Here is a 26802-nt window from a genome sequence, read left to right on the forward strand (position 1 = left end):
ATTGTTGCCCTATGTTGTGCTGGTCAATATGGCAGACATCTAGGAAGAAATACCTAGTTAGTCATATTTTTTTTTTACTCTGCAAACAAATGATATTCATCTGATCATGTGATCTCAACATGGCGGCCCCCATGAGGTGACCCCCCTCCATGTATAGCAAATCCTAATGTGAGTGGGATCTTCACCTCACTTACTACATATTTTTAAATTTCTTTACAAAAGTGTTAATTTCTTCAACTTTTTATAATGAGGGGAAATTACCAAGTGTACCTTTAAAATCGCATACATTTTTAACTAGATATTTGTAAAAAATGAAGACAAACCTGCTTGTTTGTATCAGTAGCCTATTAAAAGATAAGTATAAGAAACGTTTAAAAATCAAAATACATTTTAGACGCCTATAAATAAGTCACACTGAAAAAGGACATTACTTCTCGGTAGTTAATTCAATAGTGCGGTGGTAGTGAGAAGTCTGCTACTCTACTGCACTATCACGGTCGATGGCCGCGTAAAAGACCAACTTCGGAGATATAAATTGCTTTCAGGGTCATCCTAAAATATCATTTCTATTTTTGTCTCATTGAGGAAAACGATATCGACATAATCCAAAGCTGACGGGTAATATATTAAATTAAAATATAATAAAAAAATGTCAAGGAAACTCTTGATAAGAGCTTGGTGAAAATGGCGTCAGCATAAAGTTCGATGAATTTTAGTGTTGACGATCAAATCGTCCAAATAGATGACAGTGAGGCCAACCGGCAAGTCAGCAACGGCTCTTATTTTGAAAATACTGCACTGCTATACAGCTGAGCATGAGTCATTTCCTGTGGCTGTTGTTGTCGCTTATTGCTGCTGTCAGGACGGAAGAGTGGTTGCAGGTATGCATGTGTCCCTTCACTTTACCTTATCTCTGTTATGACACTTTTAACTCTTTTTAGCTTAAAAGTATGTAAACATCACTATGTACTCGTTGTCGAGTCTGAAATCAAATCTAAACAGCGGTAGTGGACTCAAAGCTAACCTAGACCGCTAATTCTTGCCGGTTCATCACTCACATGGGCTTTTTAAAATGAAACAATCTGTAAATGGTATCTGAAAATGTTAATTTGAGATAATTATTGGTAACCAAACAAGAGCTGATAATTATCATATATTATAACCCCCCCTTGCTCAGTTGGTTAATCTTTTACTATGAAGTTCTGGCTTAGTTAGGATAGCTTAAGTGCTAGTTAAAGGTCCTAGTACAACATATACAGGTGATCAGAGTCCTGTTGTGGAAATAAATTAATATACTGGTACTAGAACATATTATATCCTATATTAGTCAATACTATTGACAGTGCTGAGCTGTTTATGACCTTAAGATCTTTTTTTAATATAACAGCCATTCTCTAAAGATTAACATATGTGCCACTCAGTGTTTTATTGGAGAAGATTAACCACCATCATTACATTTAAAGTTTGATTTGGGATGTTTATCTGCCCTCAGCAAACTTACCAAGACCTCACTGAGTAACATGTTTGTTTTATGTGTGCAGGTGTTTGAACTGTAAATAGTTGTGGGAGATGGATGCAAATGGAGCAGAATGTGAACAGCCACAGAAAAGACTAGGATCTAAAGACAAGCAGAATGGCAGTTCTACAGGTTTGTTAAGCTGAGAGGAAGCTAATGTAATTATCGTCTGGCAGCCACTGTGTAAGCCTCAGATGAACAGATCAAGGGTCGGGACCAGAGATAAAACGTCCTGTGGAGATAAACAGACCTGCCATCATCACTGATGGATTCGTCATTGATCTTAAAGTCCGCTTGGAATGAAAATTCACCCTATCTTTTATCTAAAGAAAAACATTTTGACCTCGTTTAATAAAAATACACTTCTCTCTGGTGATGTATGCAGGACTTTTCCAAACATTTTAACTGCAGCCTTCACCTTTTGAGTGCAACAACTCATCGCAAAATGGAACCAATAACAGATGTATAAAACTATGTCCCCACCCTTCTCTTCTTTTTCAATAAGCCATTACACAGTTGTATGTCACAATATGGAAGATCTGTCGGTAATTCTGTTTCATCTGGGCTTTAATCATAATGACAAATCATACACCTTTATAATATGTAATATTTGTTTTCACAAATTGTTTTTTGCTTGATGTTGTTGAAATAATCAGTAGTGTTTGTGAACTCGCTTTTGTACTTGTTGCATGTTGTTTTAAAACATATAATAATGAAATCATATGTTAAAAGCTTGTGTATTGTACCCACAGATTCATCTCTGAGAGAGAGAAAGCAGCAGGACAGGGAAGAGCGTCTCTCTTTAGTGTTGTGGAAGAGGCCTTTTATCACACTACAGTATTTCTTCCTAGAGACCCTCGTTACCCTGAAAGAATGGACATGGAAGTAAGCAATCAAACTTTTATTGTACACTCATAATTTAATTTTGAGTGTCTTTTTAGGTAGTTTATGGGAAGTTTAGCTAATGTATTTGCATCTGATATTGTATGGTGAAAATAAGGGTACGTTTACACGTCAACCATGTACTAAAAACAGAAAAGGTTTTACTTTCGTTTTTTTTGCGGATCGACTGAACACATGATATGCATGCGCATGACGTCACCGTTTTCACAAATTCATGTTTTTGTAGTTTACATGGAGACCATAACGGTATCATTTTCAAAAACTTGCACTTTGAAACCAGTTTTCAAAAGTTCAGGCCCCCAAAACACTGTTGTCACGTAAATGAATGGCTAAAACACATATGTTTTTTGCTTTTAGTTGAAAACAGTGTCATGTAAACGCCCCCTAGACGTGTAAATCAATGCTAGACAAGTGGGAAAAAAAGTGATATTTTACAAGTATCATTCAGATTATTTTCTTAAAAGGCAACTGAATGCAATACACATTACCGTTTAAAGAGTTAGTGTGATTTTTTTTTTTTTTTTTTTTAACCTTGCTTTAGTAAGGATGCATTAAATTGATCAAAAGTGACAGTAAATACATTTAAAATGTTTAAAAAGATTTCTATTTCAAATAAATTGTTCTTTTGAACCTTCTGATTATCAAAGAATCTTGAAAAATGCATCACAATTTCTACAAATATGTTAACAGCACAACTGTTTTCAACATTGATAATAATAGGAAATGTTTCTTAAGCATCAAATCAGCATATTAGACTTATTTCTGAAGAATCATGTGACACTGAAGCTTTGCCATCATATAAAAAAAAAAAAAAAAAAAAAAAATATATATATATATATATATATATATATATATATATAAATAGAGGACAGTTATTTTGAATTGTAATGATATTTTACAATATTACTTCATTTATGATCAAATATATGCAGCCTTGTTGAGCATAAGAGACTTCTTTTAAAAACATTTAAAATATCTTACCGAGTGATGAGATACTTCAAAATATATGGTTTATTGTGATTTTAATTCATTTACAGTCTTCATCACATCCACCTTTTAATAATGCATATTGCATCATTAATGTAATTTATTTTATTTGTTTACAGGCTTTGGCAGAGAAAAGGTGTGGTATTTTTGACCATAGTCCTTTTTTCATTTTTCTCAATGGCTTACTCAATAGAAGGAACGCATCAGCAGGTGAGCTCAGTATTTGCCTGTTGGTCACAAATCTGTAGCCTGAATCAAGATTTTGCTGCTATATATATATATATATATATATATATATATATATTATATATATTATATATTTTTTTTTTTTTCTCTTTTCTTTTCTTCTTTTTTTTTTCTTATCACTTTTTTACAAAAAACTTCTGCAATGTAGTAATTTAGCAGTTCTGTTTTGTTCACATGCTCTAGAGTAGCTTCTTAGCTACTCTTTAATGTGTTTGCCATTGTTTGTAGTATGTACAGTACCTGGAGAATAAGTTCCTGTGGTGTGCCTACTGGGTAGGCCTGGGTATTTTGTCTTCGGTTGGTCTCGGAACTGGATTGCACACGTTCCTCCTGTACCTGGTAAGAGTTTACAGGGTTCGTACGGGTGCTTGAAATCCTTGAAAGTGCTTGCATTTTGATGTTGTGTTTTCAAGGTTTGAAAAGTGCTTGAATTTTGGATAAAATGCTTGAAAATGCTTGAATTTGTAACTGTATTTCTTTCACAAGAAATATCTTTCTGACGAAATAGTTCTTTATTAAATGGAGAAAAAAAATGTAGCCCTTCAGAATCAGATACAGATTGATTTGCGTTACGCTGGCCAGAGCAAAAGTAGGCGGAGTTTTCATTTTGATTTCCGCGGTTGTTTGGATGCACCGTTTTTATTGGCCACGCAGTAGCAACAGTTTAACTATTTTTAACTTTGACCGCGGCGTGCGCGCGAGCTCGCTGAGCTCCGCTTTGGATCGAGTCGCGCGGCGCAAGCCATTGAAATATATCGGTTTCATTTCATAGCGCAGCGCGGTCCGCGTCCTATCTGAAAGGGCCATTAGTGACTGAGAGTACTTGGTGTGATAATGTAATGTGAGTATTGCATGTCCGTTATGTCACGTTCATTTGTGGAATATGCAGTGAACATTGCCAAAATTACAGAACTGTAACGTGCAAATTAACCTGCAAACGTTAGCCCAGTGCATAACAACAGTCGTTGATTGCTGAACTGAAATCAGTCAGTGTCATAAGTATTATACTGTTACTGTAAGGTTTAGGATGGCCCTATGCAATATTTACACTGCTCTATTACAGTAAATGTATTAGGTAACGTTATGTCTTGGCCCAAGACATCTTGGCAATGAAATACATTTATCAGGCAGGTGCCTGTGCACTCAGATATTGTTCAAACCTTGTCTATATCAAGAATGTGTCCCAAAACGGGAAGGCCTGTCAAATATTTCTGTTCAAATATTAAGTCTTCATATTTGAAATTAATTCAGTTTTACAGCCTATAAATCACATTATCTGATAAGCAATATTTGGACATTAATATAATGAAAAGTATATTATTCATATGCTTTAGGCCAGGGATAGACAACTCCGGTCCTGGAGGGCCACTGTCCTGCAGAGTTTAACTCCAACCCTAATTAAACACACCTGAACAAGGCAATCAGTGTTTTCAGGATTACTAAATACAGGCAGGTGAGTTTTTATCAGGGCTGAAGCTAAACTCTGCAGGACAGTGGCCCTCCAGGACCGGAGTTGTCTATCCCTGCTTTAGGCTATATACTTAGTGATACATTTTGAAGAATAAAACTTCTTATTGGCTTAAATATTAGGGCTGCACAATATATCGAAATATTGCAAATGTATATATTACAATATGCATAATTGCATATCGCAACGGCTTGCAATAACTGGGGTCATGAACAAAAGACAAAGAAAATCACTCACTGCTTTTGGCTGAATAGGCTAACTTTTGTAGCTTTAATAAGAATCAGTATATTTAATTCATGCAGTGAAAACTAAGCAGTGTTTATTTTTACATTTGATTAATCAGTTTCTGTTGTTAAATAAACCTAATGTAGGATAACCTGAACCCTTAAACCCCAGTGATGTTAAAATAACACTTCTTATGCTATAGTAAAACACTGATGTTCACTGTCAGAAGTTGTAGGGATATTTTCTTATCACAAAAAGAATGTGAAACACGTATGTGTAGGTTATATCATTTTAAAGATATTTTAAGTTAATTTGACACACTTTAAGCATATTGAATATCGCATTATTTAATGAGTTATCGCATATCTCATTTTTCTTCAATATCGTGCAGCCCTCTGCTATTATGAAACATTTGGCTGTTTATCTCTTTTAATGTGATAAAAACACTAAATAATAATTTTAACTATGTATTGGTATGTAATTTACGGTAGTGTAAGGTGCTGGGAAAAGCTTTAAAATGGACCTGGAAAGTGCTTGAAAAGTGCTTGAATTTGACCTTGGAAAAAGTGTACGAACCCTGAGTTTAAACAGTGGACTGAAATTTCTACTTAATTTCTCATTCTAGGGAGTGTTTTCTGGATGAAAGTTTGTTTGATTTTTCTCTAAAAGTAAACTTTTACTGTATATATGTGCCAAAACACACAACAAAGCTAATAAACATAAAAGTCAAGTTTTGACTTTATTGGGTCTTTGAATACAGTAACGTCGGGTATTCCCCTAGATTATTTGTCAGGGGCCCAGTGCTCTGTCAAAAGGGAAGAGTATCTGTGCTGGATGTTCCACTGAAGTTTATTAATAGTGTGACAGTGAGAGCATGTGCCTCTCTCTGCTTCTCTGCAGCAGATCTTGTAAGCAGAACCTTTCAGCAGTTTCCACTGACTCAGATTGAACTGCTAGACGGCGGTCAGGAGTGTCCACTTCCACTGGCTGTGGTGAAGTCACACCCCTCTTTTGTCACTGGGGAATTCTAGTACTTTGCGCTCGGTTTGTTTGTCTATGGGTGGCATTGTGAAAGAATGGGATGTGAAAGTGCAAATACGCACAATGTTTTGCCATCAGACTTTTGTATAAAGATGAGCAATTTTTTTCACACATCAAGCTCTATTTTTTTGTCTTTTTAATTGTTTATAGGGCAAGATCTTGTGTAAGGGGCTGTCAAAGCTAAAGTAACTTAAACCGTTCTGTAATAATATTTATTTGATCAATTCAAAATCAATTTTGAATTGATTTTTTTTTTTTTGCCTTTATACACCTAACATTACTTGAGTTGTGGGGAAAGAGGCACCCTTACTATAAAGATAGTATTTTCTAGATAGTATTTTAATAATGTACTTTAGTAGTATATAGTAGTTATATAATACTGAAGTATTTATTATGTCACATGATCCTTCAGAAATCATTCTAAAATGCTGATTTGCTGCTCAAGAAACATTTATTACTATTATCAATGTTGAAAACAATTGTGCTGCTTTTCACCCAAAAATGAAAATTGTCATAATTTATTCAGTCATGTTGTTCCAAACCTGTATTAAAGAAACTCATACAGGTTTGGAACAACATGAGGCTGAGTAAATGATGACAGAATTAAAAATTTTGGGTGAACTATCCCTTTAATATTTTTGTGCAAACCATTATAATTTTTTTTTCAAGATTCTTTGATCCAAGTTCAAAATAACAGCATTTATTTTAAACAGATTTTTGTTTTTCTTAAAACATTTGTAGCACAAACGCCTAATACAAGGATTTTTTTTAACTTATCATCTGCATCTAATGAGTGAGTTAGGGAAGTGGCTTGTGTCAGGTTTCAGTGCCTGGGAAATAAACTCAATTGCACTGAGTAACCAGATAAAACAGTTGCTGTTTTAGGCTCTTTGCTGTGACACCATCATGAGCTCATAGTCTGAATGTGATTAACCAATGGTGGTCCTGACTGGCTGACATCACATCTGACTGTAAAGATCCCAACAGTCAACATAGTAACCTAAGACCCCCATCAAAATTTAGATTGGGTTAAGGTTTAACAGGCTTTTTAGTGCAGGTCTTTTATATCTCTTTGCATTCTGTTCCTTATAAAACAACTTTTGATGTGACAATCTAAAGGTTTCTCTATCATTTGTTGCATCTGTGTAGTATTTCTTCTTAGATTAGGATTGATTTGGATGGAGCCATCCACTAAATGGTACCACCTGAGTCATTTGTGCCTCCTTCGGTTAAAGAAGGTTAATCAGAGGTTAAAAATGCTAGACATGGTATATTGTCCAGTCTCCTCTCCCACATATATTCTCCCACGGATCGACTGACTGTGGGAAGGCATGACATCACTGTCTGTTTTCACTTAGTAAATGAATTTTCATTTCGTCTTTAATTCGTCTTTCACTTCGTGGTTTGTCCATCGCGCTACATTGAGGTCACAAGCTTTTTGCAGTTGCATTGAACCGCACAGACATATGTGGTAGTTTTACGTAGTTGGTCAGCAAACAATTGTTTGTTTTTTTTAAAACAATTGTTTATTTTTACAGTCGGTATTATCACTGTAAAGCTGCTTTGAAACAATTCACATTGTTAAAAGCGCTATATAAATGAATGTGACTTGACTTAACTCGTGAGGTACTATTCTTAGAAATGCATCAAGCTGTGCATGTGACAGCTCTAAAGCAAGAAATGTTCATGCTCACGTGAAGTTTTATTTCAGTCTGTAAACATGTGATTGCATCATTTCCTCCAGGGTCCACACATAGCTTCTGTCACCCTGGCTGCATATGAATGTGGCTCGGTGAACTTCCCTGAGCCGCCCTACCCAGCTCAGATAGTGTGTCCGGAAGAGGAGGTCCTAAAGGAGAGCATCTCATTGTGGACCATCATGGCGAAGGTCCGCCTGGAGGCCTGCATGTGGGTGAGTGCTTTCACACCACAGTCTTGGCCCATTACACACAATGCTCCAGCTAATTGAGCTGTTGGGTTTCAGTAGAGCAGGGTTCGAACTAAACTCTGCTGGAAGTTGACCTTCTGGAGTGGGATTCAGCGGGCTGAAATGGCAGCCAAAAAGTGTAGGTCACTCACACTAGTTTTTGAGCATGTGTACATATTCCAGACCCTGCAACAAGTACAATATAATAATTATTATTATTATATCAATATTATATTTTTTTAATACATTTAAAATAATATAAATGCATGTATTGTGGTCTTAAAGCTACATTATATAAGAATTTTGTAATAAAATATCCAAAAATCACTTGCACAGTGTGATATATTTCCTGCAATTGTGTACTTACAATATCCTAAAAGTTCCCAAAGATTTTTAATTCCAGAGAAATTCCAATTTTAAATAATGTCCCTGACTCCCTGTTCACTTGTCTCCTGTCAATGACGTAATATCTGCGTTATCCCTGGTTTCCGCTTGTACTGCCATAGTAACCATGGCGACAGACGTGTCATGGAAAGAAATGACATATTGTAGCTTTAAGATGCCAATCTGTGATGTTTTGATCCTTTGCTATGACAAATTTCTTTCTGGCATATAAATTGACATTTCAATTTCCAAACCTGAACTATAATAAGCAGTGAAAGGCTTCTGCGTATTTGCGTGTTCTCAAAAACCTAGTATTACCGTCCCAACATAACGTGCAGAACTCGGAAGCTGTTGTTTATGATAGATCACACTTTTGTCTTCTTTAGGCTCATAATGTGTGACTGTGTTTGCAGGGTGCGGGCACGGCTATTGGAGAGCTGCCTCCTTACTTCATGGCGCGGGCGGCACGACTTTCTGGAGCAGATCCTGATGATGAAGATTATGAGGAATTTGAGGAGATGCTTGAGCAGGCACAGAGCGCACAGGTCTGGATTTCATCTCAGAATCTCATGTCATATACTGGACCCATGTGTCCAAACTAACAGTTAACCTTCATACGGACATTAGCTCATTAGGATCTCCGGTAGATGTTCAAAGCTCAACTAACTATTTCCTTCTAGTGGTCATGCCTTTATGAAGCTGACAGTGATGCCCCCCCCCCCCCCCCAACCCATGATGCAGCAGATACTGTATCCTGTTGGTGGGAGGGGTCCCTGTATCCTATTCCCATGAGTCCCCACTATTGTGGTTCACTTATGCAGGTCACATGATTTCTTGGAAGGGCTCTCCCCTGACTTCCAGTAAACCCTTTGAGCAGCGGGTGACTCAGTCACAGCTTCCCTTTAATCATTGCCTCTTAGTGTCTAAGTGGGACCCCACATGGTCTGCGCCTTCACACAAGACTTTTAATTGGTCATCTTTAACAATGTTGTATTCCACCTCAAGGTCTAGTGATTAATGCCGCCCTTTTTAGATATCAGTTTTTTTTTTGGAGTAATTATTTTAGGCATAATGTTAAATGTTTTCTTTGTTTTTGCCTTAAAATATTGTAGAATAGCTGAAAGCTGATTCCAGAAATTGTTCTACTAAAATGATATAAAATATTTATTTTATGTAAAAAATAAATGAGTAAATTACATTAATATTTGTATTATAATATTTTAACATTATAATTCTATTATTATTTTTAATTATTTCATATAATATTTTGTTTTATATAAACACATTTTTTAAAACAATATTAAACCTATTTTACAGTGTATATAACAGTAAAAACAGTTTTAGAGATTGTTTAGTCCTTGCAGACTTATGATCACTTTTCCATGCCAAGTCTACATTTTTAAATTGTCAAATTTCTTACAGGATTTTGCATCAAGAGCCAAGCTTGCAGTGCAAAACATGGTGCAGAAAGTGGGATTTTTTGGAATTCTGGCTTGTGCCTCTGTAAGTTTGTTTTTTTTTTTTTTTTTTTTTTTTTTTTTTTTTTTTTTTACTTGATGTCTTAATCATTGCTTGGTTTGCAATTGCAGAATTTAAATGTTTCACAGCATAGGTGTAATTTGATAGGTGACAACCTATCCTATCCTATAATTCCCCATGGAATTAATAATCAATTATATAGGCTACATCGCACGTTCAGAGCTTTTATAAGCGCTAAGTTCCCGTCCGAACTGAACAAACCAATCAGCGCAATATGACAGAAGCCTATTGTGACAACGATGATAAAAATGTGCGACCCATTTGAATTCTGTCGAGAATGCCACCAACATTTATTATAAATCTTTTTAAACTACTCATGATCACCCTTACTAGAATTTATCACATTATATTTGAGCTATTTATTGTGGTAAATTTTGACTAACTTGTTTCAGAATTTATAATAGATAATCTGTTAAGGGAATAGATTTTTTTTTTTTTTTTTTAACTATAGATTTATATTACAACTGTGGCATGTTGTAGCTTCTCAATGTTTAGGTTGATATTTTTCATAACAAATGCTATAGATAAAAAAAAAAAAATCTACATTGGCCTAAACATGGTAATGAGGAGCTATCAATGGTCTTACTGTAATTATAGCCTTAATATAACAAATGCAACAGTAAAACAAGAATTATGTTACTTTTTCATAAGGGCAAGCGCAACATAGAATCAAGAGAATCAAAAGACTGGACCTTCTTGAATTGTTGACTAAACAATCAGTTTTCCCCATGTGTAAAATCTGTTCTGTTCTAATGATGACTGATGTTAAAAAAAACCTGGCCTTCAGAAATTCTGAGATGACTGAATCAATAAGAGCCTGGTGAACTGTTAAGAAGTTGTAAATAAACTATTTCAATATAAGAAAATGTTAATGTAAACGTTAGTTTGACTTCCCATGGCACTTTGAAGTTGAACATTCTGTCAAACTGATAAGGTTCCAGGTGTTTAAATAATATAAATATATCCTGTAAACAAGTAATTGTTAACTAGGCTATTACTTTTTTGCAGTTATGTTATCAACCAACATTGCATGTGAGGATGGTACCACAAAAGACCAAAAATAAATAAATGCATAAATCTCATGGGACCATGCACTGGGAGCCTGCTAACATGGGTCACACGTATGCCCTTGGTTCACAATAGCTTATATAATAAATGTTATATAGTTGATGTTTAATGTACACTGGGTGTTGTAAGAATAGTTTTTTCAAATGCATTTGTCAGATTATTGTCTTTTGGTGCTTACCAGTACTTATGCATATCTGTTTCTCAGATCCCAAATCCCTTGTTTGACCTGGCTGGAATCACCTGTGGTCATTTCCTGATTCCATTTTGGACCTTCTTTGGAGCGACTCTCATTGGAAAGGCCGTTATTAAGATGCACATTCAGGTATACAGAGAGTAAAAAAAACAAATGTTAAGCACTTTTTGAGTGTGTCATTCCTAAAGAGATGATTCCCATTATTCTCAATGTATTTTGTCAGTTGATCGGTGCCATTAGATCATCAAAGACAGATCTTTGCATGTGGCTCTTTTGAGTTTTAAATGTTGACTCAGCAGATTCTAGACAGCGGTGCATCTGATGTCTACAGAGCTGCTCATGTCATCCAAATGATCAAATCGTGAGCGGGAGTGAGTCAGTGATCTCACCAGGTCTCCTAAAGACACTATCTGCCCCCCCAACAAAACAAATCTGCTACACTCGCCGTCTTGAGGAACATCCCGCTGATTCATTGTCTGACAATGTTTATCCACTCTTTGTTTCTCTACAGAAACTATTTGTTATCATAACATTCAGCAAGCACATAGTGGAGCAGATGGTCTCTCTGATCGGGTGAGTAATGACACCACCGTGAGGTGAATATGGACACCCTGTGTAAACAATGATAAACATTATAGTGAATAAACAAGAACTACATGAATCAAGAACACCTGAAATCATAGCAGTCGTGCAAATTCTGAAGATGGTTTTGTTCTTATTTGGTTCGATGAGTGCTTTTTAGACATACAAAAATAAATATATTATTACTCATTTCATTTTTTTTTGCATGTGAATTACTTATCAAATAGATACAGCCTTGTTCCATATGTTTAAAAAAATCGTACCAACCCTAAACTTTAGAACGGTAGTGCATCGATGAATAAAGAGTGTTGTTGTTTTTTTTTGCCAGGAAGAAACAAATGTCATTGTAACATGTAAATGCACTAGAGGAAACTAAAAAAAGGATCTAGCAGAGTTTACTGAACTCTTTCATGAACTGTGGGCAGCTCAGCGTTGCATGCAGACTCCTCTCAGACAGTCAGATGCTTACCATTTTTTATTCTGAATCATCTAAAGAATCGCATGTAGTTTCTGTTCCTGTACACCACTATATAGGACATGTGAATGGCTAAATATATCCTGGTTACATTTCACTCCAAAAATCAGTAAGAAGGAAGATATGTTGCTTTATCTTATTTTAAGATTGAAAAGATATTTTGAAAAGAATGTTCTTTTATTGTGACATCATTTTGACATTTAATAGGTGTGTTCGACTTGAAGCGGCTCTGTGCAGACCGATTGGTGTATGACATCAAGCTGGTGGCTCCATATGCTTTCCAAGCCGAACACACCTAATGACAGAATTTTCCGTCATTTATGACAACGCTTCCCCGCCATTGACAGAATTTTCTGGCATTCCATGTTTTCACTGTTATACGGTAGGGGGGCGCTATTACACATCTTCTGAAATGGTACAGAAATGGTACACATGTAAAATAATGTGATCATTAAACAGCATTTAAATCAAAACTGCCTAACATTACCGCATGAAATCTCAACCCAGGAAGAGGTAGGTCCGATATAGGACTGTGCAAGCATTAGGGGTTTTGATGGACTCAATCTACTCATCTAGTTTATTTCTTTTGATATATTGCATGTTCAGATATTCATACAACAAAATATTCTGAAAGTTTTGTGAAAATGATCAAAAATGCTGGCGTTGGCGCGGAAAGAGTTAATTGTCCTTAAGACTTTATTGCATTAAATGTCCTTATTAACCATGTAATGTTTTATGTTTGGTTTTAGGGTGAAATGTGACCATGTGATTGACCTTAACACTGTTTGTACCACATACTGAGGTCACTTATTAGTAAGCCTGAGAAGTCTTCACCATTTATGGTGATGTTTGTGCACAGATAGTTTAGATGATGTAGCACAGTGACTCAAAAGTAGAGATGTGGTCTCCATGTTGGCACTTTCAACGGCACTCAAAAGTAAAAATGAAATGACTGTTCATCTTTGAATGAGGCACAATTGCAGCTTCATAATTAAGCCACATCGAAAGAACTTCATAATTACGATCTAAGAATGTGGTCAACATGTTTCGTGACCAGTAACCAGAGACCAGCAACGTTCAGAATTTTTATTGTGGATCCTTTCAGTAGTATTTCTTTGCTTTTTTGATGTAATAAAGACATGGTAATTGCACCTTGAACTGGAAAGATGTGTGGTGCAGAAGTATTATAATTGATCCTACATGATGGTTTGGTTTCACTGACATTCACCCCCCCCCCCCCCCCCCCCCAAAAAAAAACAAAAAAACTGGGCGGTTCTTCCTCCATTGCAGTGATGACACAATATTGAGTCACTTCCTCATTAATTGCTTTAGAGCAGTTCCTACAGAAGCCTCTCTGCTATAAGTGAGGGTTCAGAGATCTGGTGCTTCATTCTTCTGGAGGCTTCACTGATGGAAAGCTGTTGTGTGCTTTGGGAGATCTAGTTGACTTCTGGCTGCTTCCATTCTTGGTAAGACTTTGCTAATCATTTCTTAATTTTTTTGGACAGTATTATCCCTGGAGTTGGAGCATCTCTTCAGAAACCTTTTAGGGAGTACTTGGAAGCCCAGAGAGCCAAGCTTCATAATCCAGTCGGCGAAGGAACTGCAGCGGTAAAAACCAATGATCTTTTTTGTTTTGTTTACTTCTGCAATTTATTTTTTGTATTTTACTTTATTTTAACAAGAAACCAAAAAAAATTAAATAATAATAATATTGAAGAGTTCAGATGCAAAAGCCTCTAAGTGCCATCTGAAATTTTCTTCTAGAATGATCATTTTTATAAAGCTCGTATATTTAAGTTCAGTAATTTCACTTAAATGGCAATGAAAATTACCTATTAATTGTCATTTATGCAATGAAAATTACCTATGAATTGTCATTAAAGTGAAATTACTGAACTTAAATATACAAGCTTGATCAAAATGATCATTCTAGAAGAAAATTTCAGATGGCACTTAGAGGCTTTTGCATCTGAACTCTTCAATATATATGTATATATTTTTCTTATTTTATTTTAATATAATATAGGTTTAACATGGCCTAGAAAAACACCTTATTTATTAAGACAAATTTATTTTAACGTTAAAGTCTTGTAATCTTTAAACCAAGTAATTCAGAAATTTGAAAATATTTTATTTTCATACAAGATTTTTTTTCCCCCCCGTGCAGGGTGAAAGCTGGCTCTCGTGGGTATTTGAGAAAGTGGTGCTGGTCATGGTGTGCTATTTTATTCTGTCCATCATTAACTCCATGGCACAGAGCTACGCCAAGCGTCTCCAGCAGAAGAAGTACACAGAGGAGAAGACAAAATGACGGACTCACAGAAAAACATCTCGCGCTCCTCTTTTGGAACCTACTAAATATTTAAGCTAAAACTGCTACATGAGCACTGATTTGTGTGTGCTTCTGTATGTTAACATTCATTCAGATCCCTTTAGTTACGTGAAGTCCCTCTTCATTTGTCTGTAGTGTGCTCAACTATTTAAAATCAGATTTAACATTTATAGAGAATTTTGTCTTTACAGAACCAAGGCAGTCTAGCTAATAGGCTGTGTGGAGTCATATTTGTTGCAATGCCTTATGCAACATTTGGAGGTCATGCTTCCATTGAAGTGAATACAGTTCTTAATCAATAGATTGACTTAATTTAATTTCTGACATGCAGGTATGGATGGGCAGGGTCTGTTTTGCGAGGTGTTGTGATTGGAATTTTCAGGGATAGTTTTTTTTTAATCAATATTGATGTCATTTTGTATTTCTTTAACTGTTTAAAAGAGGATAGCAATATCAACTCAGATCATCGTGGTTTCTAAATAGTTCGCACATCTTGTAAATAATGTTTTGACTATAGGCACATGATGTTTATTCTCCGGAGATCTTAAACCAAAATGTCACAAACTAGTGGATGTAACTTTTAACCCAAGAAACTGAAGATGTGATATTTACATTTGTTTGTGCATTTCAACCTTTGACATTTTAACTAAAACCACAAGTTGATCCATACTTTCCTCTTTTCTTATTTTGGGCTGAAATATTTGTGTGGCTATAATATATACTTTATTATTCTAATTTCTCTCAGAACCAACATTAAATTGATTAATACATCTGCTGTGTCGCATGCGCGTTTTACGTTGATCTGTGAATTATTATCCCTCCCAAAAAAAACTATGAAAATGTATTTCTTTGGGCTCGGACCAATGGATGACAAGTTGTAGGATGCGTCCCAAAAGCAGGTATGTGAAAGGCAATGAAATATCCATCTAGCTATCATTCTATCTGTTTGTCGTTCTGCCTGTCATCCTATCTGTCTATCATGCTTTGTCTATATCTGCCTGAAATTCTATCTATCTGTCATTCTATCTATCTCTCTATCCTATCTATCGTTTTGGCTGTCTGTTCTATTTGTTCGATCTGTCTGGTGTTCTATTCGTCTGTCTTTCTGTTTCTCTCTCTCACAGCTTATGTACTCACTTTCAGATGTAGCATGTTTTAGTATTTTGTGCTCATACAGCCACAAGTGTCCCATTCTGTCAGGTAGCTTATCAGACTGGTGTTGGCTGTAATTCATATGGCAACAGCAGTCTAATAGGCTGCCTGAAATTTTGGGTTTTCTCACCATATGCATGTTTTCAGGGCTTAATTTTGTGCCAGAAATGTTGAACTGAAACTATTTACTAACTGGTGAATGTTCTCTCCAGTCTGATGGGTCTGAGCATTTAATGGATTATCTCCTGGTTTGAGGCGGCAGATAGGTTAGATCCTATGTGAACATATTTAAGTACAACAAATATTTAGCTTTTTATTGTAAACTAACTATAAATGTTGTGGTAAGATCAATCACTCTAATTTTTCTCATTGCATTCAGCTATTTCTTTAGGAGAAAGATGTCAAGGCCAGTTATATATTTTACATTTCATAATATCACAATAAAAAGCATTGTGTTTGTCACACGTGTTTGAGTTTTTCCCCACTGATTAAAAAGCACTTTATAGTGTTAATAGTGTTTTTTCCTCATAGTTTGTTTGAACCATAAGCAACAAAGACAGTTGGATGGGGGCCATATGGGAACACTTCTTCAGTGCGAATTCAAAAGCGTCATTAGGTTTTTTTTATGGGGCTCTATTGTTTTTTGTTAACGGGTCGTTGACTGTTGTATGAATTGTCCTTTTTCCACTGCACTTGCAGATTAATTCAGGATAATGTAGCTTCCATCCATCTATCGAAGTATTCCACCCTCTGCTGTACAATTCGAGTGTTCATTATCTTGTTACGTAATAGGCCTAATACTGCAGAATGTATTTACCAGAGCCGTTGAACAATTGTGAAACTGCTGTCTATCCTGTTTTTTTCAAAGAGATTGACAGCGCTATTAAACCACGTGACTGCGTGGCGGTTAAATCAAGATCAAAACATGTCGCAACTTTTCAACGGCTCTGGCTTAATCTGGCTTGAGTTAATATCCAATAACTCAAAATACAATAATTTATTAAATTGCAATATATATATATATATATATATATATATAAAAAGCAATATACCAAAAACAAAAAAGGGTAATACTAAAAAAACAATTGGAATTGGTAATCAATATTTTGTATTACGTAATACAAAAAACAATTCCAGAGAAATACCAAAAAGAAAGTTAGAATCAGAAAAACAACAACCTGACAATCATTAATTGTATAATCAGTAATCATAAATAATCAGAGACAAATAAAAAACAGAAAAATAGTTGGCAATACTAATAAATGCAGGCAATCTGTCATCATAAGTGGTAAGGTAATCATTAAACAAATCAGATACTAGTAGTAATAATAATAATAATAATAATAAAATATTCTAAAAATTCAGCACTAATTCTAGGTCTTCTAAATTACGGCCAGATGTTTGTGCTTCCGTTGAAGCTCAAGATGCTCTTTGAATCATTTTCAAATCTTGCTGGAGAAAAAAACCCAGGGGCAAACTAAGACATTTTGAAAGTATTATTTTTCCAGTTCAACTTTCTTTTGCTGACACTGCAGAATGGGTATTCATAAGTGGTTCGAAAAAGCATCACAATTAAACATTGCTTTTATTTCATTCAAATATATTTCAATTATTCAAATACTTATAAATGATCCATGGAATAGTTAGATAAATATTTGTATATCACAAAATGATGAATTTAACTGCCCTATTTTAACAAATATATTTCTCCAGAGGCCAGTTAAGTCATATAATATGGAATCATATGAAATCAGTATTGTCAAATCTTTATGATAGGTGTGTGTAGCTGGAGATGATCTGCTCTAGTGCAGTAAAACTGTCCAGAAAATCCTCCTCAGAGATTCCAAACTTTGTATACTGATGAACATAAGCCCTACAGGAAGAAAAAAACAAGTATTTTTTTTTAAAAAAGACTACAGAAAATTTTCCAGTATTAATGCAACAGTATTTCTCACCTTGAGGCAAACATGTTCCAAGCCTTCCTGACTATATTGTCCAGTGGTTTTAAAAGGTACTGGCTGTTACTGACCAAAGTGGCAGACTTTTCATATCCATTGAAAGCTACAGGGGAGTTCCATGTGCTGAAACAATTTTCTGTTTTAAGCCACGGCACATATAACGCAGGATCCTTAAAACCATCTGTTGATTAAAGTATTTTTCATGTTAGTTTCCTATCCACCTTATGTGACCAAAAAAGTTTGAGAACCACTGTCTTACCCTAAATCACTATGGTAATCCTATTATAAGTGTTTATATTTTAGACCTGACTGGACTGTTTTCATGGGAAATTGCGTACATTCGTCACTTATCCGTGCGTGTCTCGTCATATCTGTAAATAGAGAAAAGTTGCTCCGGCTACTTTGACGCGTGTACGATGAAGTGTCATAGTTGTCTAAACGAGCGAGAAAGGTCGACATAGAGCAGCTAAATCTCGAACCTCCGGGGAATCACACGTTTTAAACAAACTCCGAACAGAGAGTCTGCTGGCAAAAAGAGAAAGCAACAGAGCTTGTAATAAAACAAGAATCAACAATGGCTTGGCTTTTCAGAGATGGCATGAACTGAGGGATTTGAAATGTTGTAAAAGCGTTTTTATTACTCAAAAGTTAAAGTATTTTATCATACAGATAAATTGCCAAATGTAGCTCTCTTAACAGATTTCATTGTAAAACATTATCTATTGTGAATGCTCATTTCATTATGGTTGTAGCGTTGTGCTGAAATTTATTTTCAAGGAAGTACTGTGTCTATTAATGGGTAAAGATTCTTTCTATCTAAACTGGTTATATCTCTTAAGCCTAGTAATGAATGTTTTATGAGCAGTAGGATAACCATGTTCAACCGCAGAGCAGAAGCACAACCAAAACAATATTCTTCCACAAAATGCATGCAGTTTTGTTTTTAACCCCTAGAGGGCCAAAAGTTAGTGTACCTTTAAAAAATGCTTGTTAAAGGATGGAAGTACATTTAAGGGCTACTTGCCTGTAACTGCAGTAGAGACGTCTTTCCCCCGCAGTATTAGAAGATTAGCAAGTGACGAATTGAAACTTTTATGCCTACTGTTTGTCACTTTCTCTCCTCCTGATGTGACGTTTACTGTCCAGTCAATTCCTTTAAAAAATAAAGCATTTTAGTTCCACAAAACCATTAATGTAGACAGGTTGTAGTAATATTTTACATTTCTTCTGTTATGTGTCGTATATAAAGCATCCTTCCTAATATTACATGAATATGTGACATCACAACACTCACCTTCTTCCATCCTAGCGCTGGCGATGAGCATTTGACGTAAATGCTTGAGCAGACCAGGCCAGTTAAACGCACTGTAGGCCAGAGACGTGCTGGACATCTGGGGAATGTTACTCAAGCTGAGCAGTTTGTACTCGGGGTGACACACCAGAGAACTCAGTAATTCCCCTGTAGACAGCAGATAAACACTGGTCATTTTTGCCTGATGACTCTCTGAAATTGGACGTGAACTGTGAGGAATTTGTACCTATTGGGTTTCTGTTGTAATGGCTGGGTGAATCAGCAGTATAAGCGGGCTGAAGAACGCTGCCCAGCTGGTGAGCGATCACCTTATTAATGTCACTGATGGACATGTGTTTGATGTTCATCAGATGGCTGCAGATTTTGTGCACGGTGTCATTCTCGTGAACCAGGATAGCATCAGAGAGCTGGTAGAGATGTGACAGCGTGAGCACAGAGTTGTAGTTTTGCACGATCACCTGGAAAGGAAAATAGAATCACAAAAACAGCGATTAGAATAAGGATCAATGCGAAATAAGAGTGTCCATGATAAAGAAAAGGAGAAAATCTAGCTCTTAGAAATGTACTCTTTGTATTCATGTTGGTTTAATATAGTTTTGATGGCAAGACAAGACCCCACACTTCCCCAGTTGATTAATCAGTAGATTAATACAGTTTTTTTTATTACAAGTTTTCTAAAATGTTGTTTAAATATGCAAATGCATCATTATCTAATTAAATATGCACTAATTTGCATACATTTCCAGAACAGACATCTGAACATTGGATGAAGCCAGGTTTAAAGTTCTTGTATCATTTTGTTTACACATCAGAGTAAAAGGTTTTTACAGAGGGGGATTTGGGATCTATTTTTATCACTCCATATATCAGAAAATACTGTAAATTCACCATGTTTTTAGGAATAAAATCAGGTGAATGATATATGAACAAACCACTGTGTAATAAAAAGTTACAACATTGATAAGAATGAAACTGTAAAGTTTGGTGTATGTAAATGCAACTGTACTGTACTTGACTGTGCATTAAAATCAACACTTAATTTTATTTTGGATGTTTTCTTTCCATTAGTCTGAAAGCAGGCATGGAAGTAAATCTCAGACAGCGTGCGAATGCTTAATTGAGTTCTCTCTCACATCTTCTTGCGCTTGAATGGACAAATTCACATAAAATTAAGTCAAAATGCCCATCTTGGCAAGTATCCTAGTAGCCTTAGCATTGAGCTTTGACTATGCTAAACTACTTAATTTTTTCCTTTCAAGACTTTCATTCTTTTAATAAGGCTGTTTTCTTCATTATGATGTCATGACTGTTGTTTCACCCTAACATTTTGACTTTGACTAAAAAAATAAATAAAACTAATTTGAATTCATGAATTAAAAACATGTTTAAAATATAAGGTCTATTCAAATCATTGAATATATGACTTACATTTTAAGGCCTTTTTTAACAAATTAATACATCCCTACAAAAACAATTGTCATGTCAATGACCCAACTGCTACTACATCAATTATACAATTAAAATACAAAAAGCTCACTACCTCACCAGCTCCATAGGGCCATGTTATTTGATTTAGGATGAAGGACTGGGGGTACAAGTCCCTCAAACGTTGAGTGATGTAGGTACCCACACCAGAACCGGTGCCACCTGCAACACTCATCATGGTGAAAATCCCTGCAAGACGATCACATCGCTCGATCTCCATCCGCACCATATCCTCAACAGCCTCTTCATGACGAGGTCCATGAACACAGAACCTTCAGAGAAGAACAGTAAACTGAACTCACACATGAAAAAAAAAACACATTAAGAGCTCAAACTTTGTAAGCTGATCTTCTTCTTACCCATTTGCCCAGTTGTTTCCAGAGCCCTGCTTCTGGGAGAAATGTGCTTTGTCTCCATACCTCCATCTTCCAGATTTTGAAGCCTTGGCTATTGCTTGAGAGATAACCTTGGGCTCCATATCAACAAGTACTGACCGCGCCACAAGTTCTGTGAGACATAAACATTGGGAACTTTATAGATATCATATCACAGAGGTATTAGAAAACATCAGTGAGTTGTTTTGAACCTACCTCCAGTTGAGCTTTCATAAAAGAATCTCTCATCGCTGCATTGCTTGTACTTATCTCTGTTCGGTCCATTTGAGTCATCGCTTATGACACTGAAGAGCTCGTGTCCGATCTGATTCCCACACTGACCCAACTGTAAGCTTACAACTGACATATCTATCTACGGGCTCTATCTGTCCACATTACCCATTAAACGATGCGACAAACGTCTCACACGATCTCATAGCATTATGTGAGTAGCCTACACAACTCCCAAAGTGTAGCTATAGCAACGTTTACCTCATGAGACAAGTTCCCTGGATGTCAGTTTACTGTACGGAGAGTCGAAACAAAGCTATTAAATACACAATATCAAGTAGCATTAAGTCACTACTTTACAAAAAAACTTTTACAAAGTAAAAGAAAAGAATTTGTGCCTACAGTTGAAGGCGGGTGCAGGTTTGTAAGCGTCGGAACTGATGCATGATGGGACTGAGAGCTACAGTGAAAAACATCTCTACAACCATCAGATGGCGCACAAAACATACCTTCTGTGGGCTCCCTGGTTCTACTTACGTACTATGTTAGATGTCACGAAAACACTGCGTTTAAACCATGTTGAAAATGACTGTAATTTCGAGGTTTCAACTTGTAAAAAGCGTTCACGTCTTTGTAGAGCTCGTAATTACAGCTTGTAAGATGGGACTTTTCTGAGAGCTCCTACTTGTGTACCACGTGACCGCTGTGCCATTGATTGTGGTGTGATGATCGCCATCAGCGAAATGTGATCAGCTCCGAATAGAACATCACGTGTTGTCATATCGAGCCTACCATAGACCTGCCATGGGCATATAAAATATTTATGTTGTCTAGTATTGAGCCTACGGTAATTACGATATGGGTTGAACGCCCGCAGCACATCTTTATGTCATATTTCACCCCAAAATCAAACTGAAAATTAGATAAATAATATTTTTGCATAAAGTATAAGATTTGTTAAATTGATAAAATGTGATAGCAAAGATTTATATTATTAGAAAAGATTTCTATTTTGAATAAATGCTGTTCTTTTGAACTTTTTTATTCATCAATGAATCCTGAAAAAAAAAAAAAAAGCATCACAGGTTCCAACAAAATATTAAGCAGCACAACTGTTTCCAACATTGATAATAACCGAGTCTCACATCAGCATATTAGAATAATTTCTGAAGGATCATGTGACACTGAAGACTGGAGAAATGCTGAAAATTCGGCTTTGCACCATAGAAATAAAAATATATTTTAAAGTGTATTAAATTGTAATAATATTTCACAATATTATTATTTTTTCTGTGTTTTTTATCAAATAAATCCAGGCTTGATGAGCATATAACAGACTTCTATCAAAAACAACAAAAACAGTAGGCTAATGTTTCCAAACTTTTGACCAGTACTATATATATTGTGTTTTTACTTATTTATTTATTGGACGTGTTTTTTTGACAGCTGCCTACACATAAAAACAGTTTGCAGTCGAGAGAGAGTATTTTACACAGTCTGTGGTATTTTCCCGCATTCCTCCGCGCGGGGGTGTTGTCAGTCAGTTTGCGCGTCCATGCCGGTCATGGCGACTGTGCGTTCATGTCCATGAGGCGGGAAGCGCGAGCTCCTCACGCGGTGTGAAGTGATACCAGACGGCGAAATCAACGATGGCTGGCGTTTTCGACATCGATCTGGACCAGCCGGAGGAAAATGTCTCCGATGATGAGCTGGAGGAGGTAACGGCCGGCCGGTTTTGAAGTAAACGGCACGCGGGAGTGTCTTCCACCCCGAGCAGTGTGTGCAGGCCTGAGGCCCGAGGAATACGCGTCAGGCTGCTTTATGTTATGCTAACAGGCTAACACGATTAAAGTACAGTGTGTTTTGTGTACTGAATAACTTTGATATTCTGCATGTCATCACATGTGTCAGAGATATCGGAGTTTTACTACCCGAAATGTGTCTTATATGTACTAGTCGAAGATAGGAGCTGGAGATAATAGGGTTGTATTTAAACTTACTACTTGACAGTACAGTGTACAGTTAAGGCCATTTAAAGGGCTGGACGTACGTGTTGCCTTTCACATAGGATGTTGCAGTGCAGCACACCATAGATATATTTATTTTTGCATGCATATCGCTTTAAATCGTTTACTGACTTTTAATAAGTCTTGTTATATTTACTAGGATCAGTCAATTAGGAGTTGCAACGCCATAGATGGTGCATGTCACCTTTTGGGATCTCTGGGAATAGTATTGCGAAATCCGATCCCTTACGCTTTCATGTTCAGACTAGAAGTGCTGCCAACTGTACAACTCTTCGTGTACTGATCATCTTCCACCCAACATGATAACGCTGTCCACCATTGCAGTGAACTGAGCTTTTATTGATCATGCATTTGATGCTTCTCTTCTGCAGGCTCAGATCAATGACCTTATAATGGATCAGTGCAGTGGTTTTGAATTGTGAGTATATGTAGTGGTCGCAATTGAAATTTTGAATTTTTTAATATTTAAACTGAAATTATTAAACTAAGTTGCAGATTGATAGATTCTAAAAAAGATTACACTTGCAAAAAAAACAACATCATCAATTGTGTTGATGATTGGAATAATGCACATTGTCATTTGTCATTTTTGGTTTGTTCTTATAGTAACATGGACGACTGTGAGAAGATTGAGATATCGGAGGACAATGTGAACCAAGGCACTGAGAACATCCGTCCAGAGTGCTTCGAGCTTCTCCGTGTGTTGGGGAAAGGTGGTTATGGAAAGGTATTTTTTTTTTTTTATTAAACAGGGTTATTATATACCAACTAAAACTATTAAAAGCTCTTTTGTTAATTGAAATAAAATACAGTAGAGGTAAAGGGTTAATTCACCCAAAAATGAAAATTCTGTCATTAATTACTCACCCTCATGTCGTTCTAAACCCGTAAGAGCCTCATTCATCTTCAGAACACAAATTAAGATATTTTTTGATGAAATCTGAGAGATTTCTGACCCCCCAGACTGCAACGTTATTACCACTTTCAAGGCCCAGAAAGGTAGTAAATACATGTATTATACAAAATAGTCCATGTGACTACAATGGTTCAACCTTAAACTCTTAGAAAGCTCTCAGATTGCATCAAAAAATATCTTGAACGATGAACGAAGGTTTTACGGGTTTGGAACGACATGAGGGTGAGTAATTAATGACAGAATTTTCATTTTTGGGTGAACCAACCCTTTAACCAAACATTTGAGATGTTGCCTGAAAATAAGTTTGTTGAAGCAAAAAATAAAAATAAAACGAGATAAAAATAAAACTGAAATTAAAATAAATTGAACCTAAATATTAAAATTTAAAAAGAACCAAACCTAATAAAAAGTCCAAAGCACATTACAAAAATACTAATAATTAAACAAAATAAAATGAAATTTAAAATATTAATAAAATATTATACAGAATACTAAAATAACACAATTTTATCTTTTTCTGTTTTTTTATTTATTTATTTTTTATAGGTTTTCCAGGTTCGGAAAGTATCCGGTGCAGAATCGGGAAAAATCTTTGCAATGAAAGTCTTAAAAAAGGTTAAGCAAATTCCTTTCATTTGAATGCAATAGTTAACATTTGTCGCAATGTCTCAGTGTCACCTTATTCTTCTTGTAGGCTATGATTGTACGCAATGCCAAGGACACAGCGCATACAAAAGCAGAGCGGAACATCTTAGAGGAAGTCAAGCATCCTTTCATCGTTGATCTAATCTATGCCTTTCAGACGGGCGGCAAGCTTTACCTCATCCTTGAATACCTAAGTGGTTCGTGAATCAAGAACAACCTTTGTTTCTTGGAGATAGAAAACTTCTCATTCCTTCCACTCCCCTCCTGTTGCTGTGGAGTTGCTAAAGAATATATTCTGCCATTGGTGGCATTCCTTCTTTGAATGTCTTTTTGTTTTAGTTTTTTTTTGCATAGAGAGAATTTACTATTTAAATTTGTTTGCTGAAATGTTAAATATGTTAAAGTAAAACAGTACTTTTGCAGTGCGATCTTGTTTTGAAATCTAATGTGGTAAAGCTATACTATCAGTCCATCTCCGTGTTTGCTGTTAAAACTGATGTTTGTGCTAAAAACATTTTTTCTTTTGCAGGTGGGGAGCTTTTTATGCAGCTTGAGCGAGAAGGGATTTTCATGGAGGACACAGCCTGGTAAGAGAGGCCGATTGGTTTGTTCGATTAATTTTTTTTAAACAGTTTTCTAGGACACATGAACACAGACACATGCATTCAGTAAGCCTTAAAATCAATGTTACGAGTTTAAGATGTAAATGGGATGATTGCGCAACACTTACGTGAGATACTGTTGCCATGTGTGCAAGTAGCAGAAACAACCAGAAATACCAAAGTTAACGTTGAAAAAGTTTAATTTTAAAAAGGTATGAATGAGATGAACAAAGATTATCATAATGATGCTCAGGGCTTTTTACATGCAGCTTTTACTTGGCTGAAATCTCTATGGCTCTCGGACATCTGCATCAGAAAGGCATCATCTACAGAGATCTCAAACCTGAGAACATCATGCTTAATAACCAAGGTTTGGGCGCTTGCCGCGCTTCTTTTTATAGGAGTAAATTGACAATGGAAGTAAAAAATGTTTAATTTTAATAATCTGTTTTCTGTTTTATCACAGGACATGTAAAACTGACTGATTTCGGGCTGTGTAAGGAGTCGATTCATGACGGCACAGTGACCCACACTTTCTGCGGCACAATTGAGTACATGTGAGAGACGTTTAAAGAAGTCCTTAACATTCTTGTAATGTCTGAGTTGCTAATTTCCTGTTTTTCAAATGTCTCTTCATTGCCTGACATGCCCGTGTGACATGCATTTAGATGAATTCTACAGTAGCGTGAGAATTCCTTTATTTCAGGGCTCCAGAGATCCTCATGAGAAGCGGACACAATCGGGCTGTTGACTGGTGGAGTCTGGGGGCTTTGATGTACGACATGTTAACAGGAGCAGTGAGTATATGGTTCTTGTGAATGTGTCTTAGTGCAGTGCACTTGTTTTTCATATTATTTACATTTAATTAATTTACAGTACACTATGTATCTTTTGGCCTTCTAGTAGTTAAAAAACAAAACTGCATTAATTTTGCGGAAGAACATTGTTTTGGTTGTTCTGTGACTGTGCAAATGAATGTGGTTCTTTCACATAACTAAAAAAGAAAAGAAAAGATTATCTACCTAATAAAATATTCACTACTAGGCTTAAGAGATATAACCAGTTTAGATGGAAAGAATCTCAAGCTGACTAACTGAAGATGTTACTGTAGCTTTACCCATTAATAGACACTGTACTTCCTTGAATATAAATTCCAGCACATTGCTAAAGCAACCATAATGAAATGAGCATTCACAATAGTTAATGCTTTA

General features: G+C 35.9%; 3 protein-coding genes across 5 annotated transcripts in view; 2 read left to right on the top strand and 1 right to left on the bottom strand.

The window, feature by feature from the left end:
- Nucleotides 1-747: 747 nt before the first annotated feature.
- On the top strand, nucleotides 748-15664 carry vmp1 (vacuole membrane protein 1). Its single transcript, XM_084125498.1, has 12 exons — nucleotides 748-881; nucleotides 1542-1648; nucleotides 2269-2401; nucleotides 3526-3616; nucleotides 3881-3991; nucleotides 8131-8298; nucleotides 9111-9242; nucleotides 10120-10200; nucleotides 11510-11626; nucleotides 12009-12070; nucleotides 14063-14165; nucleotides 14725-15664. The coding sequence occupies exons 2-12, from the start codon at nucleotides 1570-1572 to the stop codon at nucleotides 14866-14868; spliced, it is 1221 nt and encodes a 406-aa protein (XP_083981624.1). The 5' UTR covers nucleotides 748-881; nucleotides 1542-1569; the 3' UTR covers nucleotides 14869-15664.
- A 1944-nt stretch (nucleotides 15665-17608) lies between these two features.
- Nucleotides 17609-22092, bottom strand: tubd1 (tubulin, delta 1). Of its 3 annotated transcripts, none has more exons than XM_084125492.1 (8): nucleotides 21387-22092; nucleotides 21156-21303; nucleotides 20852-21068; nucleotides 19538-19769; nucleotides 19294-19458; nucleotides 19024-19152; nucleotides 17997-18180; nucleotides 17609-17914 (listed from the first exon to the last, which is right to left on the bottom strand). In XM_084125492.1, the coding sequence occupies exons 1-8, from the start codon at nucleotides 21535-21537 to the stop codon at nucleotides 17809-17811; spliced, it is 1332 nt and encodes a 443-aa protein (XP_083981618.1). In that variant the 5' UTR covers nucleotides 21538-22092; the 3' UTR covers nucleotides 17609-17808. The 3 variants fall into 3 exon arrangements, with proteins under 3 accessions (XP_083981618.1, XP_083981619.1, XP_083981620.1); XM_084125493.1 differs by having other exon boundaries at nucleotides 21663-21787; XM_084125494.1 differs by lacking the exon at nucleotides 17997-18180 and having other exon boundaries at nucleotides 17694-17914; nucleotides 21387-21856.
- An 838-nt stretch (nucleotides 22093-22930) lies between these two features.
- The window catches only part of rps6kb1b (ribosomal protein S6 kinase b, polypeptide 1b), a 7189-nt gene continuing 3317 nt past the window's right edge, over nucleotides 22931-26802 (top strand). Inside the window, exons 1-9 of the mRNA XM_084125489.1 lie at nucleotides 22931-23119; nucleotides 23800-23846; nucleotides 24035-24155; nucleotides 24891-24959; nucleotides 25039-25186; nucleotides 25519-25576; nucleotides 25861-25961; nucleotides 26058-26148; nucleotides 26298-26388. Of these exons, the coding sequence (XP_083981615.1) occupies nucleotides 23051-23119; nucleotides 23800-23846; nucleotides 24035-24155; nucleotides 24891-24959; nucleotides 25039-25186; nucleotides 25519-25576; nucleotides 25861-25961; nucleotides 26058-26148; nucleotides 26298-26388 (795 nt within the window). The 5' untranslated portion in view covers nucleotides 22931-23050. The remainder of the gene's footprint in view (nucleotides 23120-23799; nucleotides 23847-24034; nucleotides 24156-24890; nucleotides 24960-25038; nucleotides 25187-25518; nucleotides 25577-25860; nucleotides 25962-26057; nucleotides 26149-26297; nucleotides 26389-26802) is intronic.

Source organism: Abramis brama, assembly GCF_963993115.1.
Source record: "Abramis brama genome assembly, chromosome: 10".
NCBI classification, from domain to species: domain Eukaryota; kingdom Metazoa; phylum Chordata; class Actinopteri; order Cypriniformes; family Leuciscidae; genus Abramis; species Abramis brama.